This window comes from Schistocerca piceifrons, chromosome 7, assembly GCF_021461385.2.
Source record: "Schistocerca piceifrons isolate TAMUIC-IGC-003096 chromosome 7, iqSchPice1.1, whole genome shotgun sequence".
NCBI lineage: Eukaryota > Metazoa > Arthropoda > Insecta > Orthoptera > Acrididae > Schistocerca > Schistocerca piceifrons.
In genome coordinates this window covers 434,856,521-434,880,670 of record NC_060144.1, presented here as the reverse complement: position 1 = coordinate 434,880,670, position 24,150 = coordinate 434,856,521, and the positions used below count along the sequence as shown (strand labels likewise).

Here is a 24,150-nt window from a genome sequence, read left to right as displayed (position 1 = left end):
AATTTAGTTTCTTCTCTCTCAGGATTTTCCATTCAGAATCTTCACTGCCTTCATTCTGCCACCTGCTATGAATTCAATGTAGGACCACCCAAGTAATAATTATTGTGGCTATGCAAATTCTTGAGTAGCTTTGTCTTAGTTTTGCCTTGTCACTAGCAACATTTTCCCTCGGACACATGGGCCTTATATCTAACTACACTGTTGTGCCAACTGCCATCTGTGACACACTGACTGGGCTATAAGTATAGATGTAAATTAAGAAGTAAGGGTATCAGTTCACCGAATGGTAGAAGTGTTAAGTAGCTGAAAGAGTTTGCAGTCTTTTTATGTTCCCTTTGACAACTTAACACCTCTACTATCCTGTGAGTTGTTACCTTTACTCCTCAATTATTTACATTCCACCAGAACTTCCACACAGCATATTAATAAACAGCCATGCTTTCATTCTACAATGTCAGTCACCACCTTACCTTGACAAACCTTGAAAGTTCTCAGCTGGGATATCACAACAGGAAATAACGATATACTTGACGCCCGTGCAAAAAATTATAGAATGTCTGACTTTATTTTTCAGAGATTAAATATAATTTTCAGATACCTGACACAGTGATATATGGAAATGGTTATATCACAATACAAGTTTAACACTTGAGCATCCACAAGATAGACACAGAAAACCACAGTACTTTCCACCTAGCAGGCCAGTCAGCCTACATTTAGCTGTCTGCACAAAACAGTTTCCGTTCCTAAAAAAGGGATTTTTTTTGCTTCTTGTTACATGAGTATATGACAGCAACATCTTTAACTAATGAGAAAGCAATATGCAATTAACTTACCTGTGGCATGAAAAATTTTTGTCTGTCATGTAAGCTGTATTCCACTGAGCCCACAGAGAGTGTTATATCTCAACTGTTCTCTATAGTATATAGTGTGAATTATTACAAACAAAATGTAGGTGAGGAACTGTGTACACACTAAATGACAATCCGCAAACATATTTTTGTTACATTTCTAACAATACTGGTACCTGAGTTTCTTGTTCAGAGATACAACATATATATTAGGTTACTGTCTGGCTAATCAAGAGACAAAAGCAGTACAGCCAATATGTGATTGTCCATTCCAGTTGACAAACAGAGGTTAAAATAAGTGTCACTGACATCAGTGTGAACCAGGTAACAATACACTGTACCTATATGTTGAAACCTTTACATCTATCCACTCAAAGTAAGAACTATATATAATTATGTGGTAACCTTTTGGGTTCCAAAATCCATAGACTGGGAACAATTGTTGCTGAATCTCACATATCAGCTGTGATCTGCTATACATAGTGAGACACACCCCCCCCCCTCCCATTTTTAATTAGTTCATGTGTGACATACGTAAATACCGTGTATAAAATACTTGCTGAAGATTGACCACAATCTCATATAGGTTTTTTGAATTTACGTTGACATTTTTCTTTTACGATGAATGGTGTTTGAAATACGGCGCGAGCGAAAAACATGAGACTACGACACAAGTAAGTTTGTTACTACAAGCGTTATCTGACATTCACTTTCCTTAGCTTAACAGACTTTCAAACAAATTATCACCTTCCAATTTAACCTAGACCTTATGCCAGATTACAGATCACTCTTGTCATCACAACTAAAATATGGAAGACAATTGAGATCACGAGTTTGTGGCAAAAGAAACATTTCTTTGCAATAAAATTTAATTGAAAATTTTGACCTGACACGATTACACGGTAATGACATGTGAGTTGTGATAAAATCTCTTCTTCAAAATATCACAAAACAATTGTGAAATTGACGATAATATTTTAAACAATGTTGTTATTTTACGACATTAGTAATTTAATCATTACGCCAACTTCTGAATGCTGTTACTGACTACGAATCTGCTAATATGCACGAAACGATCAATAACGTAAAATAAATTGCATGCGAAATTGTTTTCTTAGATTTCAATATTATATGACATATAAACTGTATAGTGACACACTGCTTGTGCCATAACGCTCCACGAAACGTCACAGCGACGTAAACAATATCATATGGATAAGATTAAGTGAGGAAAAAAAATATTGTTTAAATAGTGCGCCACCGAGTAGCAGAAGCCTCAAAGTACCCGTAACTCCAAAGACCAGTAACTCAGTGAGCAGTAAGGTCAGTTGAACTGTACCCAAATGCTGAATTTCTCAGTTCATTAACATATTTATTTGCAAGCGTGTACGTCTAATTCTGTCATATAGACCCATGTTTAACTATGTTAATGCATAAAAATGGCAAGCTACTGACATTTGTTACTGAATTATTGTCAAATGTATGTTTTACCTTTTGATCACTGCAGTCCAGGTGGTTCAAATGAACTTCTGTACTAGACGTTACATTCTTATTTACATCTTCTTGTGTTTCATTCATCATGCTTGATACACTTTGTAGCAACTGCCACCACTGTCTGTTGAGATTTCTTAACTGGATAACGTGTCACACGTTTACGCGACTGTTAGCAGTACTGATCTACTCCTAAGGGAATCACACAGCACTCTAAGCAACACGCGTGATCTTGAGCCCTTACCTGCCTGCTGAACTGCCGCGTCATGGGATTTCCATCCGTTTTATTGAACGACTGGTACCTCGCTAGAAAGACCGTAGGGGAGGAACGATAAGAGAATTTTCCTCAAGTCTGCAACGCAAGAATCTCCCATAGTTTAAGTGTATCGGCGAGATGCGAAGCAGCCAGAGCTATTTTACATTCTCGTCCAATTCTGTAATTGATAAATATCGAAACGAATTGTGGAAGTAAATGTTTACAATAAGATTGTCATGCGGTCTTATATACAGAGGTCTAGAGAGAAGGGGGCGGGACACGAGATACTAAAAACTTGACTTACACAAGAAACTGCAATTTTTGCACTGTTATCAATTAAGAACATCCTTCTCGTGTTCGAGTACGCATTCGAATCGTGAAATGTTTTGCAAGATATTACCCAAGCTCTTCACTAGCTGGTAAATTGTGCAAGTCTTCTGGAACTGCTATACAAGGGATTCCAGAAGGAATATTACATGCGGTATTTCTACAGGCGATTGACTGTATGGGCAACGCGGAGTGAATAGTTCATATGTGACAAAAAATGCCCAATTTTCATACTGAGTAGAGTTCCAGCTCTGAATTTTGTCCACAAAATAAATTTCACAAAATTATTACGAGCATACTGAGAACTTTATGAACTAATGTATTGATACAAAACTAACGAATAATTGATCCAGTTTTAATCAAATTCTCATGAATCACACCGTCGACTACAGGTACTTTTAATGTCTTCACAATGTTTTACGTACCTTGCAACTCTTCTGAATAACTTCACAATGTTTTACGTACCTTGCAACTCTTCTGATTAACTTTGGTGGACTTCTATCAGCCCAGCACTGTTCGTAATGCGAGTGACTACAATACAACACTGCAACGCCTGTGTTGAAGAACAATGCAAGGTTCCTTCAGACCTGCATGTACGTATGTCCGGAGGAGCATAATATCGTTCTTCTGAACAACATAGGCACTGTAATATAGTAATTATCAGCCGAAACCGGGCAGCGACTTTCAATTAAAATGTCCTACCCTGTCCGGGAATTGCGTAATGTGTATACGAATGATGCAGGAATGACGACGTATAAGAGATTTGGAGCTAGCCGTGAGTCGTATACGGATAACCAAAGCCGGGTTCGAGTCCCGGTCCAGCACAAATTTTCATTGTCGTCATTCCATGGTTGTTCATATTTGCAATTGCGAATACATTTCATGACTATAATACGATAAATAATTGGTCTCGTGGCTATGCTCTTTCTCTGCAAACTTCGTTTTTGTGTCTGCACTAATACGAGCAATCTGATGAAATAAGGTCTAGTGATCTTGGTGACCGAAATTGGATGCTGTTCCAGCTCTAGTTAATTTCTACCTGCTAAAACATTGTCACTATTATTATTATCGTTATTAGCAGTAGTTGTAGTAGTGTTATTGTAATAGGGGTGAGGGTGATATCATGGGTGAATGCTGGAAATATAGGCCCCCTCAAAATCTAATAAAGTCACGCATTCTTGTGGTACGAGTATCATTTATGAGTGATGGTTGTACAGCACTCCGCCATAGCAGAGACTTCTACTGGTCACCAGCTAGGTTTTCTTCTTTTCAATATCGACCAAAAACTTCTAGCAATATTTCTACATCTACGACTGTGCAAACAGGCCCAAGCGATTTGCTCCATTAGCATTATTGTATTGGCAACTTGAATAAATTCTCGCCGTCAGCGTACAGTGGTCAGTACGTGTACTACAGTAGCATAGCGGACAGCAACACGAGACATGTTTAACAGTGGAAACATTAGACTTCCAGTCCAGCATGTGACTTTCGAGTGGTACGGAAATAACACACCTATTTACATCTACAATATAGGGTTTGCGGGAAGTTTCAGCCCTACTCTTCTGTTTTCAACTCAAAAAATCTGCTGCGGGAAGAAGTCGTATGGAGAACATGATCTGTCGGAAACAACATGCAGAGATTAGTTGGTGACGATTCGAAGACATTTCTGAGGTGAGTGGCTGGCCGGAGTGGCCGAGCGGTTAAAGGCGCTACAGTCTGGAACCGCACGACCGCTACGGTCGCAGGTTCGAATCCTGCCTCGGGCATGGATGTGTGTGATGTCCTTAGGTTAGTTAGGTTTAAGTAGTTCTAAGTTCTAGGGGACTGATGACCACAGCAGTTAAGTCCCATAGTGCTCAGAGCCATTTGAACCATTTGAACCACTAGACATTCAAGCAAAATGGCTATTTTGAACAACACGTTTTTTTAACGATCTCACTAACTGATTCAATGAGAGTATCACCTGAAAAGAACCTGAATTTTTTTTTTAAATCTCGAAATCCACTTGTTATCTGAAAACTCGGAAGCTGCCAAAGCACATCACTTTCAGTAAATTATCCTCTACCGCCCCCATTCCTTTAGAACTACTGACAGCCTTGGGAGAGCCAGTCCTGACAAAACTCTATCATCTGGTGAGCAAGATGTATGAGACAGGCGAAATACCCTCAGACTTCAAGAAGAATATGATAATTCCAATCCCAAAGAAAGCAGATGTTGACAGATGTAAAAATTACTGAACTATCAGTTTAATAAGTCACGGCTGCAAAATACTAATGCAAATTCTTTACAGACGAATGGAAAAACTGGTAGAAGCCGACCTCGGGGAAGATCAGTTTGGATTCCGCAGAAATATTGGAACACGTGAGGCAATACTGACCCTACGAGCCGGCCGGAGTGACCGTGCGGCTCTGGGCGCTGCAGTCTGGAGCCGAGCGACCGCTACGGTTGCAGGTTTTAATCCCGCCTCGGGCATGGATGTGTGTGTGATGTCCTTAGGTTAGTTAGGTTTAATTAGTTCTAAGTTCTAGGTGACTGATGACCTCAGAAGTTAAGTCGCATAGTGCTCAGAACCATTTGAACCATTTTTTGACCCTACGACTTATCTTAGAAGATAGATTAAGGAAAGGCAAACCTACGTTTTAGCATTTGTAGACTTAGAGAAAACTTTTGACAATGTTGACTGGAATACTTTCTTTCAAATTCTGAAGGTGGCAGGGATAAAATACAGCGAGCGAAAGGCTATTTACAATGTGTACAGAAACCAGACGGCAGTTATAAGAATCGAGGGGCATTAAAGGGAAGCAGTGGTTGGGAAGGGAGTGAGACAGGGTTGTAGCCTGTCCCCGATGTTATTCAATCTGTATATTGAGCAAGCAGTAAAGGAAACAAAAGAAAAATTCGGAGTAGGTATTAAAATCCATGGAGAAGAAATAAAAACTTCGAGGTTCGCCGATGACATTGTAATTCTGTCAGAGACAGTAAAGGACTTGGAAGAGCAGTTGAACGGAATGGACAGTGTCTTGAAAGGAGGTTATAAGATGAACACCAACAAAAGCAAATCGAGGATAATGGAATTTAGTCAAATTAAGTCGGGTGATGCTGCGGGAATTAGATTAGGAAATGAGACACTTAAAGTAGTAAAGGAGTTTTGCTATTTGGGGAGCAAAATAACTGATGATGGTCAAGCGTAGAGGGGATATAAAATGTAGACTGGCAATGGCAACGAAAGAGTTTCTGCAGAAGAGAAATTTATTAACATCGAGTATAGATTTAAGTGTCAGGAAGTCCTTTCTGAAAGTATTTGCATGGAGTGTAGCCCAGTATGGAAGTGCAACATGGACGATAAATAGTTTGGACAAGAAGAGAATAGAAGCTTTCGAAATGTGGTGCCACAGAAGAATGCTGAAGATTAGATGGGTAGATCACATAACTAATGAGGAGGTATTGAATAGAATTGGGGAGAAGATGAGTTTGTGGCACAACTTGACTAGAAGAAGGGATCGGTTGGTAGGACATGTTCTGAGGCATCAAGGGATCGCCAATTTAGTATCGGAGGGCAGCGTGGAGGGTAAAAATCGTAGAGGGAGAGCAAGAGAAGAATACACTAAGCAGATTCAGAAGGAAAGGATGTAGGTTGCAGTAGGTACTGGGAGATGAAGAAGCTTGCACAGGATGGAGTAGCATGGAGAACTGCATCAAACCAGTCTCAGGACTGAAGACCACAACAACAACATTTTCTACCGTTCTATAAAAACAAACATTTGTTTTCAGTCCAACAAACAGCGAGAATTGATTGAAGTATCCAATAGTTCATGAAAATCATTAGATGGTGACAAGGTACAACACAGAACTACCACGAGGAACAGATGTTAATGTCATTGTGAAGTCCTTCGCTCTGTTACATTTCAATAGTCTTGAAATTTCAGAGGGACTAAGATTCAGGAGGTTTTAGAAATTTGGGATATGTATTAATTTACCTGAAAAGAAAAATGCTAAGGCTGGATCTAGATATAATGGGGGTCAGTTACGTGAAATGAAAAGAAGACAAGGGTTCCTGGTCAGACGATTGTAGGGTAATATCAATGGCAGCAGAAAATGGAATGACGGGAGTATGATTCGTTATGAATAGGAAAGTAGGGCAGAGAGTGAGTTACTCTGACGAGTCCAGTGGTAGGGTTGTTCTCATAAGAATGAACAACAAACCAACACCTACATCAGTAGTTGAGGTATACATGCTGACATCGCAAGCAGATGACGAAGAGATAGAGAAAGTATGTGAAGATATCGAAAGTGTAATTCGGTACGTAAATAGAGATCAAAATATAATAGTAGTGGGAGGATTGTAATGCAGTTGCAGGAGAAGGAGTAGAAGAAAAGGTTATAGGTGAAAAGGGCTTGGTAACAGGTATGAGAGAGGAAAAGGACTAATTGAGTTCTGCGACAAATTTCAGCTAGTCATAGAGAATAACCTGTTCAAGAATCATAAGACGAGGAGGTACACCTGGAAAAGGTTGAGAGGTATACTTGGAAAAGGCTAGGAGATGCGGGGAGATTCCAGTTAGATTACATCATGGTCAGGAAGAGATTCCGAAATCAGATAATTGGATATTAAGATGTACCCAGGAGCAGATATAGACTCAGATTACAATTTAGTGATGATCAGTAGGCTGAAGTTTAAGAGACTAAATAGGAAGAGTCAATGCATAAAGAAATAGGATACGTATGTACTGAGGAATGAAGAGATACGCCCGGAGTTTTCTGAGGCTGCGGTAATAAATAGCTCAAAATGCACTTCACTTTAGGGGGAATGGGTATATCTAATAAGGGCAATCACGGAAGTTGGAAAGGAAAACATACGTACAAAAAGGTAACTACGATGAAACCATGGATAATGGAAGAAATACTTCAGATGACTGACGAAAGAAGGAGCTACAAAAATGTTCAGAGAAATTCAAGGACACAGAAATACAATGTCACTTAGGAATGAAATAAATGGGAAGTGCAAGGAATCTAAGGCCGAACGGCTACATGAAAAATGTGATGAAGTAGGAAAAGAAATGATTTTCGGAAGGACTGACTCAGATATAGAAAAGTCAAAACAGTTTTCAGCGAAATTAAAATGAGGGGCAGCAACATTAAGAGCGCAACACGAGTATCACTGTTAAATACAGAGGGCAGGGCGGATAGGTGGAGAGAGTACACTGAAGTCATCTGTCAGGGGGATGACTTGCCCAATGACGAGATAGAAGAAGAAACAGGAGTCGACAGGGAAGAGTTAGGGAGTCCAGTATTAGAGTCAGAGTGTAAAAGATCTTTGGAACACTTAAGATTAAATAAAGCAGAAAGGATAAGTAACATTCCATCGGAATCAACTGCATGACATGAAATCTTCTCAAATGTTTGGGGGAATGCTTTTCAAATTATATAATGAAATAATAAGAACCAGTTGCAAAAAAAAAAAAAAATCAAATGGCTCCGAGCACTATGGGACTTAACATCTAAGGTCATCAGTCCCCTAGAACTCAGAACTACTTAAACCTAGATAACCTAAGGACATCACACACATCCATGCCCGAGGCAGGATTCGAACCTGCGACTGTAGCAGTCGCGCGGTTCCAGACTGTAGCGCCTAGAACCGCTCGGCCACCCCGGCCGGCTGTTGCATAAAAGAAGTTTAATTTCTTTACCAGTTTCGGGCACTTAGTGCCCTTCTTCAGAAGTTTATGCCTATCGTATTATTTGGGAGTGTGAATAATAAAGCGCATACAGCAGAATGTCATTATCATTTACTTCACAGTGTCCGGCCCCAGTAGCTGAGTGGCCGCCGGCACGGTCAGGGAGCTGGTTGGCCTCTGTAATAAAAAAAACTGAGTGGAAGGATCAACGAACGAACTTTAACGGATGTCATGTGACGTCGGCAACGACCAAACCCAACGATCAACAGCGGACAAAAATAATAATAATGAAAAAAGTGGACAGCGCGACATAATGTCAATCCTAAGAGCTCGGGTTCGATTCCCGGCTGGGTCGGAGATTTTCTCCGCTCAGAGACTTGGTGTCGTGATGTCCTAATCATCATCATTTCATCCCCACCGACGCGCAAGTCGCTTAAGTGGCGTCAAATCGAAAGACTTGCACCGGCGAACGGCCTACCCGACGGGAGGCCCTAGTCACACGACTACTTCACAATGTCTGCATAAAACTAGTACAAAGAAGATTCTTTGTGATGGTTTTATGTCCGTGAATCTGTGAGTTCGTGAAATCCTTTGGTTGGTCTATTCATCCACGAACTGCTCTAGAACTATGTCTAAGCATTATACGTTCTATTTTTTTCTACCTCTGTGACTCCTGATGCCCCGCTTGAAGTTATTTCTGATGCGTAGAGTGCATCTGGTAGTACAACTGTATTTTAGTGCCAGATTTTGGCCTGTCTTGAAGTGTTTCTTGTATTGCAGTGTGTATCAGTTTGTAACCTTCCTGAAGTTTTTCTGGTTGTTCTATGTTGGTTGCCTTATTTGTTTGATCCTCCTATTTGTATATATCCCAAGATATTCGATTTTTTCCACTCTGTTAGCCTTTCAGTATTTTGAGTCCATAGCTTGTCTACTGTTGTTCCTTCTGTCCATGTATTGGGTTTTGTAGACTGTTCATGATTGTTATATTGAAACAATTTATATATTTTAATATTATTATTATTAAAACCTAAGGGAGAGCAAATAATATTTCAGAAGGGGAAGGGGGGGGGGAGGTGGCCGAGAGAGAGAGAGAGTAACAAAATGTGACGCACACCCCTCCCCTAGAACCAAAACCTCGATCAGCGCCTGGCGTAAGTGGGCGCTAGAAGCAACAGGCTACGAAGCATGTTGAAGAGTATTCTGAGGGAGCACGAGTGGTTGTGGAGGGAAGCGCAGGTTCCGAGGAGCAGCGGAAGTGTGTTTGGAGCGCCGCAGGCACTTCCTGACACGTGCTATGTCGGCAAACGCGCACGTGTTCCGGACGCGCCGCACGAACACAGCTGCCATCTCGTGGCGGAGGCCCAAGTTTGCACAACGGCCTCCGCCGTCGAGGGGATCGCCAGAAAAAAAGTAGATGGGCTTGCAGGCCGAAAGAGGGGAATTGTCTGCAACGCACAAAAACACTTAGCGACAGGCGATGGGGCCAATTGCTGGCGGACTGCCAGCTGAGTCGCTGCTGCTGACGCTAGATGCAGCTGGCCAGATGTTACATCTAACAGAAACAGCCCCTCTTGCTGTCTTGTGCTAGTCTACGTACCTATTACACTACTAATATCTCTTCGCATACCCTCGTTAGGTCTGCCGCTACCATTTTCCCCGACTAATGCTCCTTCCTAGGCATAGTCAACTATTCATATACTTTGTAACACCTAGAATAGAAAAAAGGTTACCATGCACATCTCTCATTTCACTTCAAGAAAGACAGCAACCAGCCGATTTTTAAAGTATTTTTATTCATACCAATAAGCGTTCCAGGCTTTCGCCCATCTTCAGTTGACATACTAAGTAATTAAATCTTCAGTTAGTACATCGTTGCCGGCCGTGGTGGCCGTGCGGTTCTAGGCGCTCCAGTCCGGAGCCGCGCTGCTGCTACGGTCGCAGGTTCTAATCCTGCCTCGGGCATGGATGTGTGTGATGTCCTTAGGTTAGTTAGGTTTAAGTAGTTCTAAGTTCTAGGGGACTGATGACCACAGCAGTTGAGTCCCATAGTGCTCAGAGCCATTTGAACCGTTTAGTACATCGTTAAAAACGGCGACTGAAGTTTGAATGTTGGGGCTGCATTTCTATTCTGCTTGTTATTGCTTCAGTTAGCACATCGCTAAAAACGGCGATTGAAGTTTGAATGTTGGGGCTGCGTTTCTATTCTGCTTGTTGTTGCTCTTATGCAACGTGTGAATACTGCATAATTTTGGTGCATGATACGAATGAAGCCGCGCGGGATTAGCCGAGCGGTCTTAGGCGCTGCAGTCACGGACTGTGCGGCTGATCCCGGCGGAGGTTCGAGTCCTCCCTCGAGCATGGGTGGGTGTGTTTGTCCTCAGGATAATTTAGGTTATGTAGCGTGTAAACTTAGGGACTGATGACCTTAGCAGTTAAGTCCCATAAGATTTCACACACATTTGAATATTTTTTAATGCGAAAGAACCGTGTCTGCGCCACACTTATAAATGTGGAAAATAAGAGCAACAGAATAGAAAGGCAGCGGCAGCATCCTAATTGTAGTCGATGTTTACAACGATATGCGAATTGAATATTTAATTATATATTATGCCGAATGAAAATGGGCGAAAGCCCAAAAAATGTATTAGTATAAATACAAATACATAAAAATGTGGGTGGTCGCTGTTTCTCAATGTAATATGAGCCAAAGCTACAAAGCTCAAGAAATGTATAAATTAATATTAACTGCTTTCATTGCCTACTCTCTTGATATTTAATGTTCTTCTGTTACACTACTGCTTCCTCTGCTGCGGTCTCTCTAGTTCACAGTTCCCTTCCACATGTGTTATGCTTCAGATTGCAGTCCCAGAAACATCGTCTTCAGTAGCCTCTTAGAATCTTTTTGATGAAGGGATCTTTCTTCACTTGCACCAATCCGCTTCTGATGCGTAGTAAAATTCTGTAGTTCTCAAATAGATATCAGGATAATTATTCGCGTAGTTCATTAAAATTTCTAGAGCCATCTCCTTCACTACATTTACTGCATCAGTGATGGTGGTGTCACACAACATATCAATGGTTTTCAAATTTTCCTTTTTTCTTTTGCAACTAGAATGTGGAAGTCACACTATGAGCAGCCGACGCAATTACATATTTCAGTATACTAAGTTGTATACATAGATCTATATACACACATAGGTACATGTGCACACATTTTGTAAGTTTTGTCTAAGACAAAGGATGACATTGTCCCACAAACTGATTTAAAACTGGTCCAATTCATACGTTTAGTATTATCCATTATGGATTTGAGGGAATGGTTCTTATGTTTTTACAGTAATAACTGATAGTATTTAACTGTTTTTTCTGTTCTCCAAACAGCTCAATATCGTGTTTAGAGAGACAATGCTTTCATCATCAGGTTGTAAAACTTACTCTTGAAGTGAAAAAGCTAAAAAAATCTACCAAAAATAACAATTGTGACGTTCGTAAGAAAAAAAATGTTCAAACGTGTGTGAAATCTTATGGGACTTAACTGCTAAGGTCATCAGTCCCTAAGCTTACACACTACTTAACCTAAATTATCCTAAGGACAAACACACACACCCATGCCCGAGGGAGGACTCGAACCTCCGCCGGGACCAGCCGCACAGCCCAAGACTGAAGCGCCTTAGACTGCTCGGCTAATCCCAGGCGGCGACGTTCGTAAGATAAAACAATAAAATACACATTGGAGTAAGGGTCCTCGACTTATAATAAAATCGCTGATATATCTCCGTGGGTGTTCTATCTCACAGCACACACTACACCAGGCGGCGTCCTATTGCTCTGCTGTGAAGTCCAAAAGTGCCAAGTGCATAGGTTTGAGGGTTGTCGCGAACTGATATGTACTTCATGAGCTAAGTCTTACAAAGTGATGATGACAGAACTGTCTCTTGAAACGCTATGTGTAGGACAGAAATACGGTTCAATTCTGCCATTTATTACTGCCACTTCTCTAATTTTTGGACTGTTTTCCTTGCTCATAAGGTGAACGACAGAACTGAAAATTCCCTCCCAAATATTCCCAATATTCCCAAATGTAAATCTCTCTGCGTCATCCCTAGCACAATGCGATATTTGGCTGAAAATAACGTAGGTCTACAACAGCCCGCACTGCTCCCATGTGTAGGAAATTAAAGATTTTTTAAAAAAAAGTAACTGCCGACCACTCTTGACCCAGGAAATGTACGGAAGGAACTGTAGACGATAATATACTGATGAGTCAAAACATTATGACCATATCTGCATCTACATATACGTGGCTACTCTGCAATTCACACTAAAGTGCCTGGCAGAGGGTTCATCGAACCATTTTCATACTACTTGTCTACCATTTCACTCTCGAATGGCGCGTGGGAAAAAGGAACACCTAAATCTTTCGTTCGAGCTCTGATATCTCTTACTTTATTATGATGATCATTTCTCCCTACGTAGGTGGGTGTCAACAAAATATTTTCGCATTCGAAAGAGAAAGTTGGTGAATGTAATTTCGTAAACAGATCTCGCCGCAAAGAAAACCGCCTTTGTTTCAGTGACTGACGCCCCAACTCGCGTATCATATCAGTGACACTCTCACCCCTATTGCGTGGCGCTATAGTCTGGAACCGCGCGACCGCTACGGTCGCAGGTTCGAATCCTGCCTCGGGCATGGGTGTGTGTGATGTCCTTAGGTTAGTAAGGTTTAAGTAGTTCCAAGCTCTAGGGGACTGATGGCCTTAGAAGTTAAGTCCCATAGTGCTCAGAGCCATTTGAACCATTTTTTTGTTCTGCCAACAAACCGCAGTCTTTCTTCCGCCTTCCCCACAATATTATCTATGTGGTCTTTCCAATTTAAGTAGTTGCTCGTAATTGTAATTCCTAGGTACTTAGTCGAATTGACAGCCCTTAGATTTGTACGATTTGTCTTATACCCGAAATTTATCGGCTTTCTTTTAGTACCCATGTGGATGACCTCGCACTTTTCTTTGTTTAGTGCAAATTGCCACTTTTCGCACCATACAGAAATTCTCTCTAAATCATTTTGTAACTGGAATTAATAGTCTGATGATTTTACTAGACGGTAAATTACAGCATTATCTGTAAACAATCTAAGGGGGCTGCTCAGGTTATCACCTAGATAATTTATGTAAATCAGGAACAGCAGAGGGCCTATGACACTACCTTGCGGAACGCCAGATATCACTTCTGTTCTACACATTGTTAATAGCTTGTTTGTCCGTCACTGGAACGAAATACGTCACCGATTCTGCGTATCAGGAATCCGACAGTTTGTTGCTAAGTTTGTGGAGGTTTGCGTACAGGTCACGTAGTTCGGATAAATAACGGGCCGCTGATTTGGGTACGCGGTGATGGCGCCCGGTAGCGACTCAGATGTGTTCCACAGGATTTACAACAGGCGAATTTGGTTGCCGAGACATCAACGGAGTTCACTATAATGTTCCTAAAACCACTGCAGCACGGTTCTGGCTCCGAGACACATACAGTTATACTGCTGAAAGATGACATCGCCGTCGGGGAAGACATCAATCATAAAGGGATGCAGGTGGTTCACAGCGGTCAGCATGTCTTCCATTACTACCACAAAAAAAAAAATAGCTCTGAGCACTATGGGACTTAACATCTGAGGTCAACCGTCGCCTAGAACTTAGAACTACTTAAACCTAACTAATCTAAGGTCATTACACACATCCATGCCCGAGGCAGGATTCGAACCTGCGACCGTAGCGGCCGCGTGGTTCCAGACTGAAGTGCCTAGAACCGCTCGGCCACACCGGCTGGCCATTACTTCCACAGATCCCATTCAAGCGCAGAAGAATGTGTCTCACAGCATAATACTGCTCCCACCTGCGGGCTGCACGTTTCGAGCCGACATTCACCTCAATGACGGCGTTTATGGAGACGACCATCGACCTAATGTAACAAAAATGTTATTCACTCGAAGAGCCGACACGTTTTCATTGATCGTCCGTTGAATCCCGATGGTCCCGTGTCGACTGCAGTCGTAATTGACGATGTCATTCTGTCAGCATATGGACACGTAGGTATGGTCTGCTGCGGAACTCGACGTTCAACAATGTACGACGAACGCTGTGCTCTGAAACACTTGTGCGTGCACCAGCATTGTGCTGTTTTGGCAAGGATGCCACAGTTCACCATCTCTCCTACCTTACAGAGCAGACAAGGCTCCCAACCTCATGTTCTTTGAAGATCGAGGAAGTCCAACCATTTAGCGCCTAGTGGTAGTTTCACTGTCCTCCTACCTCTTTCCACGGATGCTCACGACACTAGAATGTGAACATTCGACCAGCTTCGCCGTTTTCCAGATACCCGTTCACAGGCGTCATGTAATAATAATCTACCCGTTATCAAAGTCGTTTATTTCAATGGATTTCCCCATTTGCAGCCCATATATTCTCTGGGTTGATACCCCGACCGTATCTGCTTCGCTTACATACTTTTGTTATCGCGTCACATGTCCGTAAAGCCACCAGGCGGCATCCAACGTCTCGGTTGGCAGTGGTCATAATGTTTTGGCTTATCAATGTATATTGATGCGACTCTGCTACAATGGCTGAGCTGACATATGCTCTCACTGAATTGTAAGAGTTACACGATGAAGCATCGATCTGATATTATTATCAAACTTTGTGGAGATGTTCATAAAAAACGGTTCAAATGTCTCTGAGCACTATGGGACTTAACTTCTTAGGTCATCAGTCCCCTAGAACTTAGAACTACTTAAACCTAACTAACCTAAAGACATCACACACATCCATGCCCGTGACAGGATTCGAACCTGCGACCGCAGCGGTCGCGCAGTTCCAGACTGTAGCGCCTAGAACCGCTCAGCCACCCCGGCCGGCGGAGACGTTCATCACAGAACGGATAGCAAATGTGTTATTATCAAACTTTATGGAGATGTTCATCACATAACGGATATTAAATGATTAAAGTGCCATTCCATTCGAAATTCACGCCCATAATCAGCATCAGTATGAGATGTGATTCGCAGTGGCACAATGCACTCTTGTAACCGCTGCGGCATGGAAGATGACGGCCTCGTCATCTCGAGGAATTTCTTGTCATGCCTGAAACACATGCTGAGTCAGTTCAAGAGGATTTCTGGCTGCAGGTTGTCTGAAAATATATGGCGTCCTACTGTATCCCACACAAGCTCTTTAGGTGACAAAGCAGGGGACTCGTCAAGCCAGTCAAGGATCAGCACATTATTCAAGTAATGAAGGGTAGAAGAACAAGATTTACAATTTTTGCCACACACTGGGGAGCATTCAGCCTGTTTTCAGCGATTGTCAAATAAGTCCTGTTGTCATATCTGACAGCCAGAGACTACCACCCAACTTTCCAGTTGACTATGGCTCTGGACTATACATGTCTCTGTTGTCTGTGGTTTGTTGTTAGCGCTAAGCGATTCATTACAATTCGAGATCTCAACCAAGCTTCCAGTAGTCTGTTCCAGCCGGTTCGCGGTGATACTGCCTGAAACACCTGCCGAGATTTCAACAGTTGTCATCCGCCTGTTTGTCAGAACCAGTGGAACAATTCTAACGATCTTCTAACGATTAGTCCTTCTGGAAGGGCCTGTGCCAACGTTTCTTATTACTGTTGTTCTGAGTCCATCTCGTGATCTCTCGTGCTGTAGTCATTCCAATACAGTCAACTAGCTGGGCGATCTGTCAGTATGGTAATCCCGCGTCCCTCCTGCCAATGACCCGGCCTTTCTCAAAGGCCAAAAGATAGAGGTAATCTGCACTTGTGCGTCCTCTGGTCAAGCTGTGTAATGATCTCCAACTGAAAAGTTCCAGTGACGTCAGACAGACTCATAGCCATCTTGCTCTTACACCATTTTTCTACTTTCTTCTGCAGCGCAAATGAGCTCAGGAGGAAATTTTAATCAACATACCCCACAGGAATGGACATTACTGGAATGCCAGTTTGATAGCACTCGGCCAAGTTGTTCGTACTCTAACACTTTCCCGATCGGATCCATTAGAAATGGTTTCTGAAAGCAAAAGACTGTGAAAACAATCTTTTTTTTTTATAAATAACTTCTGTACTATCAGTCACGATTTTCTTTTATTTAAAGTTTACACGACGCGTTTCGGGGAATTATTCCCATTTTCAAGTGCGTTCTCTCTGTGCGCTATACTATTTCTCCCCGTAATGTTTTTGATTTGTGAGGTTCTACACTGTTCTTTTGCCTGCGCTGCAATATATAAAAACGCGCAATTTTTAGTTGATTGTCGATCTCTGTATATACACTACTGGCTATTAATATTGCTACACCACGAAGATGACGTGCTACAGACGCGAAATTTAACCGACAGGAGGAAGACGCTGTGATATGCAAATGATTATCTTTGCAGAGCATTCACACAACGTGCTCACATGAGGAAAGTTTCCAACCGATTTCTCATACACAAACAGCAGTTGACCGGCGTTGCCTGGTGAAACGTTGTTGTGATGCCTCGTGTAAGGAGGAGAAATGCGTACCATCACGTTTCCGACTTTGATAAAGGTCGGATTGTAGCCTATCGCGATTGCGGTTTATCGTATCGCGACATTGTTTCTCGCGTTGGTCGAGATCCAATGACTGTTAGCAGAACGTGGAATCGGTGGGTTCAGGAACGCCGTACTGGATCCCAATGGCCTCGTATCACTAGCAGTCGAGATGACAGGCATCTTATCCGCATGGCTGTAACGGATCGTGCAGCCACGTCTCGATCCCTGAGTCAACAGATGGGGACGTTTGCAAGACAACGAGCATCTGCACGAACAGTTCGACGACGTTTGCACCAGCATGGACTATCAGCTCGGAGACCACGGCTGCGGTTACCCTTGACGCTGCATCACAGACAGGAGCGCCTGCGATGGTGTACTCAACGACAAACCTGGATGCACGAATGGCAAAACGTCATTTTTTCGGATGAATCCAGGTTCTGTTTAAGGCATCATGATGGTCGCATCCGTGTTTGGCGACATCGCGGTGAACGCACATTGGAAGCGTGTATTCGTCATTGCCATACTGGCGTATCACCTGGCGTGATGGTATGGGGTGCCATTGGTTACACGTCTCGGTCACCTCTTGTTCGCATTGACGGCACTTTGAACAGTGGACGTAACATTTCAGATGTGTTACGACCCGTGCCTCTATCCTTCATTCGATCCCTGCGAAACCCTGCATTTCAGCAGGATAATGCACGACCGCATGTTGCAGGTCCTGTACGGGCCTTTCTGGATACAGAAAATGTTCGAGTGCTGCCCTGGCCAGCACATTCTCCAGATCTCTCACCAACTGAAAACGTCTGGTCAATGGTGGCCGAGCAACTGGCTCGTCACAATACGCCAGTCACTACTCTTGATGAACTGTGGTATCGTGTTGAAGCTGCGTGGGCAGCTGTACCTGTACACGCCATCCAAGCTCTGTTTGACTCAATGCCCAGGCGTATGAAGGCCGTTATTACGGCCAGAGGTGGTTGTTCTGGGTACTGTTTCTCAGGATCTATGCACCCAAATTGCGTGAAAATGTAATCACATGTCAGTTCTAGTATAATGTATTTGTCCAATGAATACCCGTTTATGATCTGCATTTCTTCTTGGTGTAGCAATTTTAATGGCCAGTAGTGTAGTTAGCGGCGAAATTTGGAACAACTTGCACTTACAGTTTTCTTGTGGCCCATTTGTGCAGATTCTCATACATATTAAATATCACACACAATTTTCTGGGTACAGTGTACATTGTGAATAATAAACTTGCATAAACAGTTATGAAGGTGATTTTAGTTGGGGTCAACAGAGATAGTTCTATAGATCTTCCACAGAGTGTGATATACGAGGGCTATTCAGAAACTAAGATTCGATCGGTCGCGAAATGGGAACCACAGTAAACTAAAAAATGTTTTATTTCTAACAGTTTGCTACACCTTCCAGCTACGTCTCTACATAGACTTCTACTTAGACATCTGTCGTAGCGTTGTACCACCTTTCCAATATCCCCGTCATAGAAGACAGCCGCCTATACTTTCCATCGCTTCTCTATTCTTGTCTGCAGTTCGCTGTTCTGTGCCAAAATGTGTTCATAGCCAGTGGTCCATGTGAGCAGAGATGAACATCAGAGGGATCAATCACTTCCCACCCAAAACGCTGCAGAGGCATCCTCATTGCACCGGCCACTAATATTTGGCTAGGCTACAGGCATTTTTATGTGCTCATTGTGTGCGCGGAACCGAAAAGAGCGATGGTTAAAAACCATTCAATAGCCAAGATAGCATGAAACATTTTTTTATTTAAGACAGCCAGTTTTAACAAACTATCCTGTCATCTTCGGGTTTTAAAATGTTTTGTTGTGAAACATGTTCATTTTACGCTTTCGCCCATCTTCGTTTGGCGTAAAATGTAATTAAATTTTTAGTTACCACATCGATGTTGGAGCTGCCTTTCTATTCTGCTTGTTGTTGCTACTATGCAACATGCGGATACTGCACAGTTTTGATGCCACGCTTATAAATGCGGAAAATAGGAGCAACACAATAGAAAGGCAGCAGCAGCATCCAAATTGCAGTCGATGTTTATAATGATATGCTAATAGAAGATTTAATTATGTATTACGCAGAATGAAAAGGGGCGAAAGCCCAAGACTTGTATTAGGATAAATAAAGACACATAAAAATGTGGGTGGTCGCTGTGTTTCCCAAAGTAATGTGATCCAAAGCTTCAGACCTGAAGGTGACAGCATAGTCTGTTGAAACTGGTTGTCTCATGCGATCTTGGCTGTTGAATGGTTTTTAACAATTAAGCAGATCGCCCTTCAGTTATCTCAAAATGAGAAAATTCAATGAAAAGAGTGACGTGACGCGTTTGACAGGCATACTAGAGACACTGTCCAACACAACTGTGCAGAAATTCATCGGATTTTCACTGTCTTGTCCATTTCGCGACCTATCGGATCTTACTTTCTGAATAGCCCTCGAACTTTTGTACAGAGGGTATTTATCTTAACGATCTAGATCATAATTTGCTTATACCTGTTTAAATGGTGCATATTTCCATTTGTTACTTTTTTAAGTATAGTGTCGAAGCAATTGTAGAAATTCACTGATTCATTTTCAAGTTTTTATTATTTTATCTTCATATTTTTTGTAATGTGAACATATCTCCAGTTCTTCTAACACATCCATTTTATGGAATATTTAGTCGGTGGAGTACTTTAATATTGTTCTCTATTTTTCCAAAATGGTGTCCTGTATTGTGTATGAATGTGGCTATTGCTGATGTGTGCCTGTCGTTTGTGTAGGCTTTAATATGCTGCGTATACTTGGTGTTCAAATTTCGGTCTGTTTGTCCTAAGTACTTTATATGTTCTTGGAATGTACAATTATTATACAGATTGTTTATATAAATACCCTCTCTATAGAAGTATATCAGACTCTGTGGAAGACCTATATTGTTATCTTTGTTGACAACATCTAAAAGCATCTGTGCAACCGTTTGTTTATGTAAGTTTGTTATTCCTGTTGTAGACTGTGCACAGAAAATTGTGTGTGACGTTTAATATGTGTGAGACTGCACAAACAGACCACAAGAAAATTGTCTGTATAAGTTGTTCCAAATTTCGCCACTAACTACATATGACTATCGATAAGCAACTAAAAATTGCGCGTTTTTATATATTGCTGTAAAGGCAACATAAGAATGCAGAACCTCACACATCAAAAACATTACGAAAATGTGGCTTGGTACACATAGGAAAACGCACTTGAAAATGGGCATCACTTTCCGAAAAGCGTCATGTAAAATAGGAATAAAAGAAAATCGTGACTGGAAGCAGAAAAGATTTTTATAAACATATCCAGTGCAACAGTTTCCATTTTCGTAAGTGTATTAATTAAGCACATGTCTATCTAGAGCGCTAGTTTAGTTTATGATACGTAAGGCCAGATGCACTTAAAAGCCAATTGATAATATTTAGACACTGACATCCAAGCGGAAAAAGTCATTAAGCCCAGAAAGCGTATAAGTTAAGCTCTGAAGACAAGCTCTAATGTCTTACAACAACGCATACCTAGGAATTACAAGTGAAGCATTTCTGTAACGAGAACCACACACAGACTATATCATCAGCAAAGCGAGAAACAGACTAGGATTAATACGACTAACCATAGGCAAAATAACTGGGACATGAGGAAATCGCTAGTCCATAGATACTAGAGCACGCAGCACCAGTATGTATGACGACAGCCACTTGTATGTCACACATTTAACCCATATATGCCGATAACCTTTTTTGTCACGTAATTGAACGATTTTTCACACACACATCTTTTATTAGTGACCACAGACAACAAGTGCAATAACAATTTGTAGTTGCCAGCTCTTAAAGGCGGTTTTTTCAGTGGGGCAACAATGACCCCATGGGCACATGAGGTCGTACATTACTATGGAACGGGAATAATCAAAATAAAAAATGTTTTACGCAAATCAATGTTTATTAATTGAAGTTTGATAATCACACTTTATTTTTTCAAGTTATGAACTATTATTAATCACAAAACATAATGTAACTGTGCGTTCAACTTTGTTTGCAAAGTTTGTAGTGCAAATGTATGTTGCATTTACAACACAATTTGACACTTTATTTTTACAAAGCTCACATCTTCTTCTGACCTGACGAATGAGAGTAGCTTGTTGAGCTAAATGTTTTCTTACACTAACAGATACAGTCGTCCTCATTTGCTGCTGTGGCCCTCGCTGAATTTTAGCCGTACCACATTTCTGGAGACCCGCCGAATGCTCTATAGTACCCGACTGGTACATGCTTTTTACGAGTCACCATGTTGTCAGGTCGCAGCAGTGTCGTTTTCGAACCATTGGGCATATACTCGTATGGGTTAAGAACAGAATGGCAGATACCCAGAATCGCGGTGAACAGCTACTACTCAACAGGCTCAAGGACGCCATACGAAATCCCTAAACACAAGCCTCGTAGAATTACCGGCAAAAATAAATAAGGGGCGTTCAAAAAGAAACGAGTCGGAAGCATATTTACAGAAACCAGTAACTGTATGTTAGAAGTACTGACCTTGGCTGTTGAGACACTTGTCCCACTGTGACACAAGGCGGTGAATGGCTGTCTCATAAAATTCCCGGGGCTGCGATGTTAACCAGTTCCGCACGTACAGGTGGACGTCGTCGTCCGAGGTGATTCGTTATGCTGACGTTCTTTTTTGACCAAGATGGCCCCCTTCTCATTCACTTCCTGCAGCACGGGACAACAGTGAATGCCAGCGTTACTCGCAAACCTTGACCACCCTTCGCCAAGCGATCAAATCAAAACGACCAGGCAATCTCACCCGTAGGGTCATTCTGCTCCACGACAATGCAAAGCCTCATACGGCCAACACAGTCGCGGCAGTCCTGCAGAAATTCAAATGGGAGATTCTCGGCCACCCTCCATACAGTCCGGACCTCTCTCCCTGTGATCGCGTCATTTCTGGTTCCCTTAAAAAGGCTCTGAGGAGCAAACGATTCACCTCGGACGACGACGTCCAGCTGTACGTGCGGAACTGGTTAACAACGCAGCCCCGGGAATTTTATGAGACAGCCATTCACCGCCTTGTGTCACAGTGGGGCAAGTGTCTCAACAGCCAAGGTCAATACCTCCAACATACAGGTACTGGTTTCTGTAATTATGCTTCTGGCGCGTTTCTTTTTGAACGTCTCTTATATGCGACAACAAACGCAGACAGTGAAATCTTAACTCAGCATTTACTAAATGAAACCATAACCACATGCAACTGCCCACATTACGAACACCATTGCCCACGACGTATCATCACACAGGGTATCAGTAACCTGACTGGTGACAGCAAAATATACACCAACTTACTAGGACTGAAAAACGATTTCATCACTTACTGGAAGAAGAAGTCGACGAATCACACAAGACACAGTAAGTTTTCAATGCCTACAACTTCAAATACAGAAGCCAACAGGATCAACAATCGCGATGACATGAAGGAATTAAAGTCATTATCTTCCAGTGGGCGTTGACTTGTATCGATGAGCGAAGTTAAAAAAAATGTGCATGGGTAGGATCGAACCTGGGTCTTCTGCTTACTACTCAGATGCGATGACCACTACGCCATTTTTTTTCTTTTTTTGTTCGATGTACTTCGTTGCATTTGATCTGGGCGGACGCCACAAGGCATCCGTTCAGGTTGATCGTTGATTCTTTGACTCAGTTTTTTTATTACAGAGAGCACGCAGCCCTCTGACCGAACACGCTGAGGTACCGTGCCGGCATGGACACACATGTCAGTACACCCGTACGGACTACTCCTGCACGCCTCCCGTCGAACCCAAATTCTCAACTTGCACCACACATTACTACTCATTAGCCTCATTGCTGGCGGCATCTAAACGCTTAACGTAGGAATCCAAAGTGTGCATCTGCACTGAATGGGTAATTGGCCACCATTGCCTTAATTATACGTGTGGTGAGGAGTTTAGAGGGGTTCCGCTCACTTCTCTCTTAAATGCCAAGATTGTGAAACACTGCCCTCCTAAATCAGGCAAAATAATTGGGTAATTACAAAAACCTAATAGTTCGTTGTGTAATCAAATAAGCAGTATCCCAACACCACTAACCATACATAATGCCGCATGATTTTGACATGCGTGTCGACACAAGTCTTGCACAAATTTCATTAGAGTGTCCACTGGGAAATGGGAATGGCATTTTCCTTTTCTGAAGTGCGTAAAATGACTAGCGCATCCATAAAGCGTGCTGTTAGTTGTTAGAATGCTGAAGCAAACTGATGTGTGGTACTTACGCCCACAGAACCGTCCTGGACATCCGAGACGCTCGCCACGTCCGACTGCTGAGCGATGGATTCAGTTTCTTGAACGGACTGACCGTCATCTCTGTGAATCACCTGTAACGCCGAAATCCAAGTGAAGAGCGATTTAGTCTCCAGCTCTTTACCAGAGAACAAACAAAAGATGAAATAGCCTTTCAGTTGCGAGATAGTATTTACACATGGGACTGTACAACAGTACTGCTACTCGCTGATATACAAGGCGACTATAACTATTTATAGTTAACTGCCTGTAGGTTGCAAATTACAGATCGAATGAAAGAGAAACTATAGGTGAAAGATTTTAAGGATATAATGGAGAGAACGTCCAGTAAAGAAAATTCTTAATGCTACTGGCATGTTACGTAGCGTAACGGTAAGCATGATATCTATTGTCTGTTAAACTGCAACATTCATATGGGTCTGTTCAGAGTAGGGCTCCATACGTGCTGCCTTCCTTTGCTCCTTTCCAAAATCACCAAAACATTGTCCACACCTCGCCTACCGTAGCCAGCCTATCAAACCCTACATTACAGCATTACCCTACTCGCTCTTCTCCCACATGAGCAAAATGTAAACTAAGAAAGAAATTCTTGAAAAATCTGATTTATTTTAGTTATTTTGTAAAATGAAAT

General features: G+C 42.1%; 1 protein-coding gene across 3 annotated transcripts in view; it reads right to left on the bottom strand.

Moving 5' to 3' along the window:
* LOC124804766 (dihydropyrimidinase-like) overlaps positions 1–24,150 on the bottom strand; it is a 261,068-nt gene that overhangs the window by 70,534 nt on the left and 166,384 nt on the right. The window contains exon 3 of one of the 3 annotated variants that reach the window (XM_047265081.1): positions 23,492–23,593. The exons of 1 other annotated variant lie outside the window; for it this stretch is intronic. In XM_047265081.1, the coding sequence (XP_047121037.1) occupies positions 23,492–23,593 (102 nt within the window). Of the gene's footprint in view, positions 1–2,342; positions 2,522–23,491; positions 23,594–24,150 lie in introns of those variants that run through there. One more of the 3 variants, XM_047265083.1, reaches the window with a different exon arrangement.